The sequence below is a fragment of the Phoca vitulina genome, unplaced genomic scaffold (genome assembly GCF_004348235.1).
Source record: "Phoca vitulina isolate PV1807 unplaced genomic scaffold, GSC_HSeal_1.0 scaffold6, whole genome shotgun sequence".
Taxonomy (NCBI): domain Eukaryota; kingdom Metazoa; phylum Chordata; class Mammalia; order Carnivora; family Phocidae; genus Phoca; species Phoca vitulina.
In genome coordinates, this window is record NW_022589709.1 from 66,939,762 (window position 1) to 66,952,425 (window position 12,664).

General features: G+C 38.3%; 1 protein-coding gene across 1 annotated transcript in view; it reads left to right on the forward strand.

The window, feature by feature from the left end:
* The window catches only part of ANKRD55 (ankyrin repeat domain 55), a 91,287-nt gene that overhangs the window by 13,140 nt on the left and 65,483 nt on the right, over positions 1-12,664 (forward strand). The window contains exon 3 of the mRNA XM_032404401.1: positions 12,052-12,174. Within this exon, the coding sequence (XP_032260292.1) occupies positions 12,052-12,174 (123 nt within the window). The remainder of the gene's footprint in view (positions 1-12,051; positions 12,175-12,664) is intronic.

Genomic DNA, 12,664 nt, shown 5'->3' on the forward strand with positions numbered 1-12,664 from the left:
ATTCCACATTAATTATAGTTAAATATTAACATATAAGTAAGCCTAAGGTCCCACAAATTCTTACCTCTTTAGTCATAAAAGCAATGCAATAAATTTTGTAAATGCACTATCCATAAATATTGAAGATGTGTTTTTCAAAAACCAACAAAACACCTGAAACTTAAGTAGCAAACAGGGAAAATAACTGCAGCATAGATAACAGGTGAAAAACTGGTGTCCTTACTATATAAAAAGGTATTTCAAATCAATTAGATAAAGATAAATGCCTGGAAATAATAAGATGTAAGGACACCAATAAATAATTCATAAAATAGCCATAAACAGTTGGAAAAACTTTTCTCTCAGGAAAAATAAATGACCATTGAAAATTATATACTATTTTTCTTCTTTCACATCAATGTTAATTTAAAAAAAATAATATATAGCATCATTAAGAAAGATGAAGTATGTGCTCTCAAGCTCTGCTTGGGGAGGGTATATTGGTTTAACTTTTCTGGAGGCCAATTTGACAAAGAGTCAAATGCATTGACTCCCATGTTCACTTCTAGGAGTATGTCCACAGGAAATAGTCAAAGATGTGAGAAAAGATATATATGCAAGAATATTATCACATTATTTGGAATGGCCAAAAAACTTATGATTCTCCAGAAAAAAGAGAAAACATTTAAATGTCCTATAATAAGAAAATGATCAAATCAATTGTGTTAAATTCAGTCAATGGGATTTTATGCCACATTTTATAAATAACATTTTAAAATCTTACCTTGTGACATGGGAAGACATTTATGATCAAACATTAAGTGAAAAGGGGCAAAAATAAAAATTATATGTACAGCATGATCTTATTTTTGTAAAAAATAGATATGTGTAATTCCAGCACTATGGCTCAGAACTGTTAGTCATTGATTGTTACAATATTAAAATATCTCTATACCCTCAGATCAATAGAGACCACCCATCTTCTTGTACCAATCATTCCCAGGAACACATACACATTATGCACAATTTAGCAGCTAACAAGTTATAGATCCCACCCCAGCTATTAGGCCTGCCTCCGTTCTGATGGAGGTTCTGATAAACCAGTTGTTGGATCCTCTTAATATCACCCTTGACTTGGTCCCTTATTATGGAAGGGGATTTTGGGGTGGGGGAGATACAGAGATTCACTTAATAAATAAGCAACAAAATGTCCTTACTATTAGCCAAACTCACGCTGGATCTTAGAAAATTTTAGTCTTTTTTTTTTTTTTCAGGTTCTATCATTGTATTCCAAGCCATGTAAAGATCACAGTGTGAGCTCTTTTAAGATTTGCATTGCTAGCTTGGTCAGCTAGTCCTTCCCCACCAGCCGCCACAGGCATGAAGCCACTGTCCTTATCCCTGAGGCTCAGTGCCTCAGGGTGCTGTAGCACCTTCCAGAACTTTTTTTGTCGCCTGGCCTCGCAGCTTTTTGGATTTTTTATCCCCTTTGCTTGCTCCTCAGGAACTTGCCTTCTCATTTATACAGCCTGTGAGTTGGGTTACCACTCATTTTCAGTCATGTCCACTTTGAGTCCAGAAGGGAGGGCAGGAGACAGTTCAGATTTTGAACAGTAAGATGGAAAGGGCAGAGGTTCACAACTGCTCATTCTGAAGCAACCAGATCCTCAGGCTTCCAGGCTTCAGCTTCTGCTAGTATTTCTCCATACTCTCTAATTACTTTACACAGGCAGGTAGAGGAACAGAGGCTCTGGGAAGAAAGTAGGTGGGCAGGAATCCCGTGGTGCCACATAAGTCAAGTACATACAACAGGTCAACATCTTAACAGTGATTATCTTTAAGGGTATATGTTCTTTTTATCTGTATTTTTGTAATTTTTATAAAGCAAGAAAGTATTATAAATTAAATAACATATAAAATGACAGATCAAATGAATCAAAATATCTGGGGTTAGTATTTGGGCATCAGTTGTTTTTTGTTTTTTTTGTTTTGTTTTTTATTATGTTATGTTAGTCACCATACAATACATCATTAGTTTTTGATGTAGTGATCCACGATCCATTGTTTTCGTATAACACCCAGTGCTCCATGCAGTACGTGCCCTCCTTAATACCCATCACCGGGCTAACCCATCCCCCCACCCCCTCCCCTCTAAAACCCTCAGTTTGTTTCTCGGTGTCCATAGTCTCTCATGGTTCATCTCTCCCTCCGATTTCCCCCCCTTCATTTTTCCCTTCCTTCTCCTAATGTCCTCCATTCTATTCCTTATGTTCCACAAATAAGTGAAACCATATGATAATTGACTTTCTCTGCTTGACTTATTTCACTTAGCATAATCTCCTCCAGTCCCATCCATGTTGATGCAAAAGTTGGGTATTCATCCTTTCTGATGGCTGAGTAATATTCCATTATATATATGTTTTTGTTTTATTTTATTTATTTATTTGACAGAGAGCACAAGCAGGGGGAGCAGCAAGCAGAGGGAGAGGGAGAAGCAGGCTTCCTGCTGAGCAGGGAGCCTGATGCAGGTCTTGATCCCAGGACCCTGGGATCATAACCTGAGCCAAAGGCAGACACTTAACCAACTGAGCCACCCAGGCACCCCTTGTTTTTGTTTTTAAGCTCCCAAGGTGATTCTAATGTATAGCCAGTGTTGAGATCCAGTGATATAATCACCCTTTCAGTTTACAAAATAGATAGCTGAACCCAAAGTGGTTCACAGTAACACACTTGGCTAATATGCTCATTGTGCAGAGGATTCTTTATGAGATTCAGATTTAACTGAGAAATCAAATCTCTTAGTTACTGAGAAGTAATTTCTGTTGTCACTTGTTTAGACCCCACAATATTACATGCTCAAAGTTCTGATAAATATGGTTTAAACCAGCCTTACTTTAACCCTATATCCATAATATATGACAGTTGATGGAAGCTGTTCATTTACTTCAACTCTACTTAAAATCCTAGTGATAAGCCTTATAAAATTGTTTAAAGGAGCAGAAGACACCTTCATCCACCACTTTTCCTAATTCTCTTCCTAAAAATTATGAAAAATGAGACTTCATTTATCTACTCTTGTCGATTTGTCAATTGGAAAAGAATATGCCAATTAAGTCAATAAACATATTTATCAATTATCTACAATATATCCAACACTACTCTAGCTTCTACTATCTAATGTTAGAGATTTTTTTCCTGTAATAAAGACAAAGCCATACTGCCAAAATTCTAGTGCAATCATATAAAGAGTGATTATTCATTAGGTTTGGTTTTATTCTTTGCCTTTTATAAAGCAGTTATCATATGGTTTCACTCATATGTGGAATATAAGAAACAGCACAGAGGATCATAGGGTAAGGAAGGAAAAACCGAATGGGGAGAAGAACCATGACTCTTAACTATAGGAAACAAACTGGCAGTTTCTGGAGGGGCGGTGGGTATGGGGATAGGGTAATTTGGTGATGGGCATTAAGGAGGGCATGTGATGGGATGAGCACTGGGTGTTATATGCAACTGATAAATTATTGAACACTACATCTGAAACTAAATATGTACTATATGTTGGCTACTTGAATTTAAATAAAAATAAAAATAGTTACCAAAAAAAAAAAAAGACAACAAAACCATGGCAGGAAGTCTGCCACAGTTCCATTTCAATTTCTTCAGGCATCTTTAGAAACACATGAGACAGCTATTCAGGAACTTACTGTCAATCTGTGACTGTGGACAGAGAGCAAATATGGACATTTTCGGGGTCAGGGCAATTTTAGAGAAATAAGTAAGCAAGAAAAGTAAGTAAAGGAAAGTAAGAGATCAATGTCCAATCCGGGAATGGATTACTGATAAAGAGGGAGAAAGCAGAGTCGAGACAACAAGAACATCCATAGAAGGCCAGCAGGCAGAAAGTGTCTGCAACAGGGCTTCAGGAGCAATGCAAAGCTAAGGGACTGTAGGGTGATAGACTTGTTCCCTCTTTGACAATGGCCCAGCCATTCATACTATGTTTGTTTTTTTAAACTGTTTTCAGTGGATCAAGGCATTAGGAACATTTTTGTAAGTGGCCACAGTAGAGGGCTACTCAGAGGAAGCCTTTTAGAGGACCCAAGGAAGACCTCCTTCTCCAAATCCCTTCCAGCCCAATAGTCATTATTCTTCAATAATAGGTTATTTGTTACTTGCTTCTCCGCAGATGTGAGAAAGACACATAGAACACCAGTCATGAAAGGAACCTTAGAGGTCAGCCTTCTACTCAACACAGGTATCTAATCAACAGCATTCTAAGCTATGTTTGGTCAGAACCCACTTAAACATGGGCAGTGATGAGAAGCACACTAGCTCACAAGATAATCTCTTCTAGTTCTGAATAGCTCTGGTCATTCAAAGTCTTAATTAGTTCAATTGCTGCCCATTAGGACTAGTTCTCCCTGTGCATCTACAGAAAACAAGTCTAAACCCTCTTCCAGTTTTTCCAGTATTTGAAAATAGTTGTCATGTCTTCTCCTAGCTAACAAACTCTGCCTCCTCACCTGTTCCTCACCTTCCAGAGTCCCCAGTTAAAATGGCAAATACTTGATGTGGAAACCTGTCATTTCTGGGACGTGAAAGAGGTAGTTGGAGTGATATATTTGATCCAGAAGAGAGTTAGGGAGATTGGAGGAAGGGTGGTTGAAATGACAGCACTTGGCTTACTTTGCAATTTCCAAAGACCAACTAGGCTAGTACAGTCCTTCACAAAATTCATTTAAAATTTATACCTGCCTAATTGCCAAAGAACTTATCGACACAATATTTTAACATCAAGGAGATTTCCACAAGACTCCAATGGATGAGAAAACCCATTGAACATGTATGCTAAATCACTCAATCGATCCATTCATTGTACATATCCTCAACGCCCTATGCATTGAAGATTGAGATCTCACTTTTTAAGAATTGGTATTATTAAAATGAAGTTCATTCTATGAAAATACATTTTAGAGAGGCATCATTACTGAAGTTCAACACAGATATGCTTCTTAAAATAGCAAATTCCATTTCCCAGTGCCCCCACACCCTACCCCACCACCACCCCAGGTCCAGTAGAGATGCCAACTGCGGAATGGCATTCACAGGTCAGAAGAAGCACCCCGAGGGACACAGTGATGCTGAGATTCAAAGAAACACAACATGTGTCGCATCACAAATCCAGTTATTAAGAAAGGTCTGATTGTGGCCAGATATTTACCCTTGAGATAATGTTGTTGCAAGACTTCCTCCCCAGAGAATGAAATCCCCTTTTCCACCCCCAGGGCATGAAAGTTCCTTTGAGTACTTGTTCTCAACTTGTTCAGCTGGTATATGCAGAACGCTTAGAGCTATTTTTCTCTTTAAAATGTTAGAAAGAGACTCTTTTTCCTCCTCACATATGACTGGCACTTTATAAAAAACTCTTAAAGCCTCAGCCAATATACCCTGAGGGACTGGAGGAGAAAACAGAAGAAATAGCAAAATGTTTCAGCTCACAAGATCTCTGTAGCCTGCTCAGCAATGCAAAGGGTCTCATTGAGGACATAGAAGACAGAGAGCCCTATCTATGTCAAAGAAGTAATATTCATAATAATTGGCATGGATTGAATACTTACTCTGTGCAGGCATTGCCCGAAGCACCTTGCATGGATTAACTCATTTAGCTCTCAGAACAGCCCTAGAAGGTAGTTACTATTCTTATCCCATTTGACAAGTGAAGAATAGGAATAGAGAAGTTAAGCAACCCCTAAAGTCACACAGCTTGCAGGTAAGTGGCAATGCCAAGATTCAAACTCTGGAGTTTGGGTCTGTGCTCTTAGTATTTTTCTACGGTGCCTCCAAGTATATATGCAATGTGTCACATGATATATATAATGAGTCATATGAAACTACTTTTGTTTCAATGCCAGCCAGCTGTATCAATGATCTTAACTTGTTTCTGCACTGCCAGAGACTTCCAGACCGGCTTTTAATTCTCTCCAGCAGAACTGGTACCATCCTGGTTCAGGGACCAGGTCAAGGCCCACAGGGACTCTTCATCACCAGCGGGTGGCAATGTTGTCACATGGAGCCATCAGGGTACAGTGTAGGCTTGGCATCCTCCCTAAAAGTGGAAGGGCCTCCCCACCCTATATAGGTCATTCTACACAACCCCTGAAATGGACTTTCTCTACTGTCCCTGGAACACCCAGGATAATCCTGCAGGAGGAGAGAGGGATGCCCAGGGAACTATTCATTTAAGTGATTCTTCCTCTGTCCTGCCATATCCCTGGTGTATCTCAGTTGTCATTTACACACTGTCTTCCCACTAGGACATGTCTTTCTTAAAGACAGAGACTCTGCAATATTGTCCCCACAATTTCACTAGCCTAGGGTAGATGTCAAGTAAATGGATGAATCATTAAACTTCAGCTCTTCACAGGCAATCAATTCCACTGTAACGAACAGTCTAAGGAGGAGCTACAAAATCCCCTGTTGTTAGCCAAAATGAACCTGACCCGGACTTCATGGTGATTCTAGGGTGGGTTCAGCCACCCAAGGATCCTCAGAATAGAATGAACTAAAGAAAGCCTCTCAAGACCATTCTCGTCTGGACTCTTGAAACTGCAATACCCAGTCTATCCTTACATTGATCTGACTCTTCCACAAAATGGTCACAGCTTAAGCAGAACAAGTGTCAAGCCGACCTCTGGGTAGATTTCAACACAAGAGGCCAGTAACTGATGCAGCCAGTGGCTTTCCCAAGCAGCTCCGCGATAGTAACTCAAGGGCAGAATTACTCTGTGAAGCTTCTAGAAAAGAGGCCTACATGTGTATAAAATCTGAGAAATTCTGAGGCAGGTCCTCGAATCCCAAACATTTCTAGAAGCCTGTCATATGTCTGAAATCCCACTATTAAAGAGCTAGGCACTTGGAATTAGGTGGATAATTTATGGCACGTGCAGAAATCTTTTAGGGTTTTTAACCATGAAAAATGAGGGAAATAGATGATTGCAAGAATGTCTATCCTTCCAATTTTTAGGTAAAACTTAAAAACTTAATGTATGTACCTGTTTGTTTAATCTAGGGAATTTACAAAGGTCAGAATTAGAAAAATACACATATTTTTTTTTCTTTTTCAGAACTTTGTCAAATATCCAGGACTTGTTTTCTCAGTTACAGACACACTAGGCTCTGTTTACCCTTTTAGTAGTAGCATATTAATGTAAAGCTTATAAGACACTTTCCTCAGCATTTAAGAAAAAAACTTGGTTTACTTTGATGATTTTTAGAAATATAAACTCATTATAGAAAATTTGGAAAATATAGTATAGAAAGCTCTAAAGAACATCTAAGAGATGATCTCTGTTGACTTTTTGATGCATGTTCTTCCAGTCTTACATATTTCATATTTATACATATACATAGATAACATTTTAGAAAACATAATTTACATCTACTCACATGCTTCTTTCTTCCTACTTCTTTGTCTCTTTTCCATTTTATCTACTTTTAGCCTCTCCCCCTCTGTGTGAATTCTGGAATTTCTCTTTATGCACCCATACATAAGTCTATCTGTTTTACTTTCACACAATTAGAGAGGCTAGAGCCATTGAAAACATGCTCCAGATGATAGTTAGATAATACTAGATAGAAAAATAGATAGATGATAGATATATACAGAGATAGATAAGAAAAGAAGGAAGGAGAGAAGGAAGAATTCATGTATTGTTTGTTTATTTAGATATAGATCTTCTGCATATAAATGGTTTCGTGACCTTTGGTAGAAAAAATTTTTCTTGCTTCTGTTTTAGATTCTTTAAAGACCATCATTCATCCTTCTCTTTGTACATGTAATTTTTTCATCACACTTTCTCATTTCCACAGAAATTCTTTGTATAGTCTTAAGTTTATACCTAATTATTTGCATTGACTTCAACTTAAATTGGCTGTTTCTACACATGCTCTGTGGAAACCCCTTCGTTTCCTATTTCTTAATGGCTCTGTTGTTTAGTATGATAGTTCAGGGCTAGAAGGAACTCTGAAGTAAATTCTGTTCTGCCTCTCACATCTTCCTGTCCCCTTACTGCCTCACACATCTTCCTGTCCCTTTATGCTGTGCCTCATGCTGTGTGAATTCCTCCCATAATACACTTCCTTAGTGGCCATCTACCCAAGATTGGCCATCTTCAATGTCAGGAAACTCACTACCTCTTAAGTGACCCGGAATATTTTTACATTGCTTTAACACTTAAAATACCCTTTTCTCTGTCGCTCTCACTCAGTGCTATTTCTAATTGCTGGAGTTCCACAAAACAATTAAACCATAAAATTATTTGTTTAAAAAGTTCTTTGAAAAACAATTCTATTTACAACAGCATCAAAAAAAATATTTAGGAATAAATTTAGCCAAGGAGGCTAAAGACTTATACACTGAAAACTACAAAATATTGCTGAAAGAAATTAAAGAAGACACTGATAAATGGGAAGACATCCTTGTTTCATGGATTAGAAGATAATGTTGAGATGTCAGTGCTACCCAATGAGATCTACAGATTCAATGTAATCTCTATATAAATTCCAATGATACTAGGTAAAAAAATGGATAAAGAAAGAAGAAAGAAGAGAAGGAAAAATTTATGTATTGTTTATGTAGATCTTCTGCATATAAATGGTTTTGTAACCTTCTGTCAAAAAAATTTTTGTTTTTGTGAAATAGAAAAATCCACCCTAAAATCCATATGGAATCTCAAGGAGCCCCAAATAGCCAAAACAATCTTACAAAAGAAAAACAAAGTTGGAGTTCTCAACACTTCCAGATTTCAAAATATACTACAAACCTGCGGTAATCAAAACTCTATAGTACTGGCATAAAGATAGACATATAGATCCATGGAACAGAACTGTGAGTCTAGAAATAATCCCATGCATTTAAGTCAACTGATTTTCAACAAGGGTGTTATGACCATCCAATGGGAAAGAATAGTGCTGGAACAATCGATAGCCATGTACAAAAGAATAAAAATCAGACCCTTACCTTAACACCATATATAATAATTAACTCAAGATGGCTCAAGGATCTAAACATAAGACCTAAAACTATAAACTCCTAGAAGAAAACATAGGAGAAAAGCTTTGTGACATTAAATTTGACAATGATTTCTTGGATATGATGACAAAAGGGCAGACAACAAAAGAAAAAATAGGCAAATTGAGCTACATCAAAGTTAAAAGGTTTTGTGCATCAAAGGACATGATCAGCAGAATGAAAAGGCAACCCACAGAATGGGAGAAAATATATGTAAATCATATATCTGATAAGGGGTTAATATCCAGAGTATATAAAGAATTTCTATAACTTAATACCAGAAATTAAACAACCTGATTAAAAATGGATAAAAGACTTAAGGAGACATTTCTCCAAAGAAGATATACAAATAGCCAATAAATACATGAAAAGATACTCAACATGACTAATCACTGGGCCATGCAAATCAATACCATGAGATATCACTTCACACCTATTAACTCCCTATTATTAAAACAAACAAACACATAAAACAATAACAGGAAATACCAATTGTCTGTAAGGACATGGGAATATTGGAACCCTTGTGTGCTGTTGGCAGGAATATAAAATGGTGCCGCCACCGTGGGAAACACTTTGGTGGTTCTTAAAAAATTAAAAATAGAATTACCATATGATCCAGCAATTCCACTTTTAAGTTTATACCCAAAAGAATTGAAAGCAGGGTCTCAAAGAGGTGATGTTCGTGATAGCATTATTCAAAATTGCCAAAAGGTGGAAACAGCCCAAGTATCTATCGATGGATGAACAGATAAACCACATGTGGTCTAAACATACAATAGAATATTATTCAACCTTGGAAAAGAAGGAAATTGTGACACATGCTACAACACGGATGAACCTTAGGACATTATGCTGAGTAAAATAAGCCAGTTGCAAAAGCACAAACACTGTTAATTCCACTTAAATGATTCCTTAGAGTAATCAAATTCACAGAGACTGAAAGTGGCATGGTGGTTTCCAGGGGCTGTAGGAGGGATTAATGGAGAGTTACTATTTAATGGATACAGAGTTTGAGTTCTGGAAGATGAAAAGAGTTCTGAAAATGATTGATGGTGATGGTTGCTCAACAATGTGAATGTTGAGTGTACATTACAAATGTACATAATGCCCCTGAACTATATATTTAAAAAGGGTTGAAATGATAAATTTTGTGTTATATATATTTCACCACAATTTTTTAATTAAAAAAAAAAGATCTTCAAATATCTGAAGGCTGCTGCTATCATGGTCCCATAGAATAATCTCTCTAGAGTAAACACATAGACATAGACATAGGTGGTTGTCATAATCATCATCATCATCTCCATTTTATTATTATTATTTTAAAGATTTTATTTATTTGAAAGAGAGAGCATGAGTGAGGGAGAAGGGCAGAAGGAGAGCAGAAGCAGACTCCCCACTGAGCAGGGAACCCAACGCGGGGCTCAATCTTAGGACCCTGGGATCATGACCTGAGCTGAAGGCAGACACTTAACCACCTGAGCCACCCGGGCACCCCTCATAATTTCCATTGTAAGAACAAGGAAACAGGTGTAGAGAGGGTAATTTTCAAATTCACAGAGCTAGTTAGTATAAACCAGGACTTGAACCCAAGTTGTGTGGCTCCAGAGTCCTCACACTTACCACGGAAGGGGCATTTGATGTTGATATCTCTCACCTCCTACTTCCAGCCCCCAGGCAAATGTGCAGGTGAGCCTGCTTTAAAAACACCCCCAAAAACAACAAATTTACTGTGGATAAATTAGGGAACAGCTACTCAACTTTACAAAGGAGCTTGTTGTCATAAGTGAACCATTTTCAATAACAAGCTCCTCCTGGGACAGGTCAACTAGTTAAAAAGTCACTAATGACTTCCCAGAAGTACTGGAGCAGAGAAACCCAGCCAACAGGTTAGGATCACTGCCAATTAAAGATTAGAATGGTAAAGTATTTCTGGTGTAATGTCCACATTCATAGAAAAACAGTTTTAAAAACTTTTCTTGCACACACATATTTTCCCTGAATAATGGCTATGTGTGGGAGAAATTGTAAAAGCAGAGGGGCTCTGCACAGCGCCTCACTAGGGGTCTCCACATGAGCAGAGTTTGCCTCCCAGCCCTTCAGTGCTCCCCGGGCATCACTTGACCCAAAGTTCTGTTCTCACCTTTGGTAGTACTATTAGTTGGTTCAGTCGTGCACAAAGGTATAATACAGGTGGCTACCAAATTCCAAGGAGTTGCATATAGGTCTGTTCCTTCTGGAAACAGCATGTCATGAAACCCCAACTGCTTTTGTGAAGGGACTACATACAGAGATGAGGCAGGGTGGAGAGAATGGTGTTTGTTACCAAAGGGAACCCAGTAAGAGCTGGTTCTGGGGAGGAGGAAACTCCTGGTGGAAGAGAAGCAGCTATTGTTAGACACTGCACCAGGAGAAGGCAGAAAGAAATTCCCTACCTCTCTCTCTTCTCCCCACCAGTCTCTTGCCAGTGTCTCCTTTGGGCAAACCAGAGAGCGAGGGGGCCTGGGTGATACAGTCAGCAAGTGTCAGCCCTCAGGGTACACAGCAGGAGGGGATGGGGTGGAGAGTACATCAGGAGAACAGAAAATAAAGAATGTAATATCTGTATCAGAGTTGGGTAAACTGAGTCATTGAAAGGAAAAGTTTAACATGTTTCAGATCAAAGAGGGAAACCTAGAACCAACACAAGAGTCCCATTTTCCTCTCTGGTCTCACTGATTTTGAATACCCTGAAGGCCTACAGAGAATCATAAAATCTCGGAGGACATCTAATCCCTCAGACTCTTTCCCAATATATGGTGATGTTACAACATGGCCCACAGGGGTCCACCTTTCTTCAGAAGCATTGAGGGTGCTTGTGAGGAGTATGACTCAGCCTCCTGCCTGGATTCATCAGAGACGTTTTCATGAATCACTTGTATGGGAGATGTTGTGGGTGTTATTCTTTCAGTGAATTTGGTACACACACTAAGTGTATCTCTGTTTGATTCATGAAGGTGACTCATCTGAGGAAGTCAACCTGACCATGGTTTATCAGGCAGCTTCTAACGGAGATGTCAATGCTCTGACTTCAGTAATTCGGGAAGACCCTTCCATCCTAGAATGCTGTGACAGTGAAGGTGAGCTATTTATGCATTTTTAATTCTGCAGAATGTTCTGTCCTATTCTTTTAGAGATGGCCTTCAGAGGTGAGCAATATTAATGAAATTATATATGACAGACCATTTTGATACTGGAGGGACAAGGAGTATCCTGCCTCTGTGGCTAAAAGTCCTTTAGTAATTCTTTACATGATAGTCTTGGACACAAATCTTCCAATTCTTTTATATCACCTTGTATAATGAAGCTAGTTGGTTTGGGTTTACTTTCAACTTCTTTGTATGAATAACTAAAGTAGATAGGCCAAGTAGTTAAAAAAGGAGTATGGAAAGAGGGCTATTTTGGGTAGCATTGGACGTTGGGAAAGTGTGACTATTAAAGCCAGAAAGCAAAGATTTGCTTCTCAGAAGATGGAGTAGATGTACTTTTTTTATTCCTACTGCTAAATATAACTAAAAATCTTGGATGTTGTGTATAATATAAACATAAGAACACTCTGGAAAGTGGAAA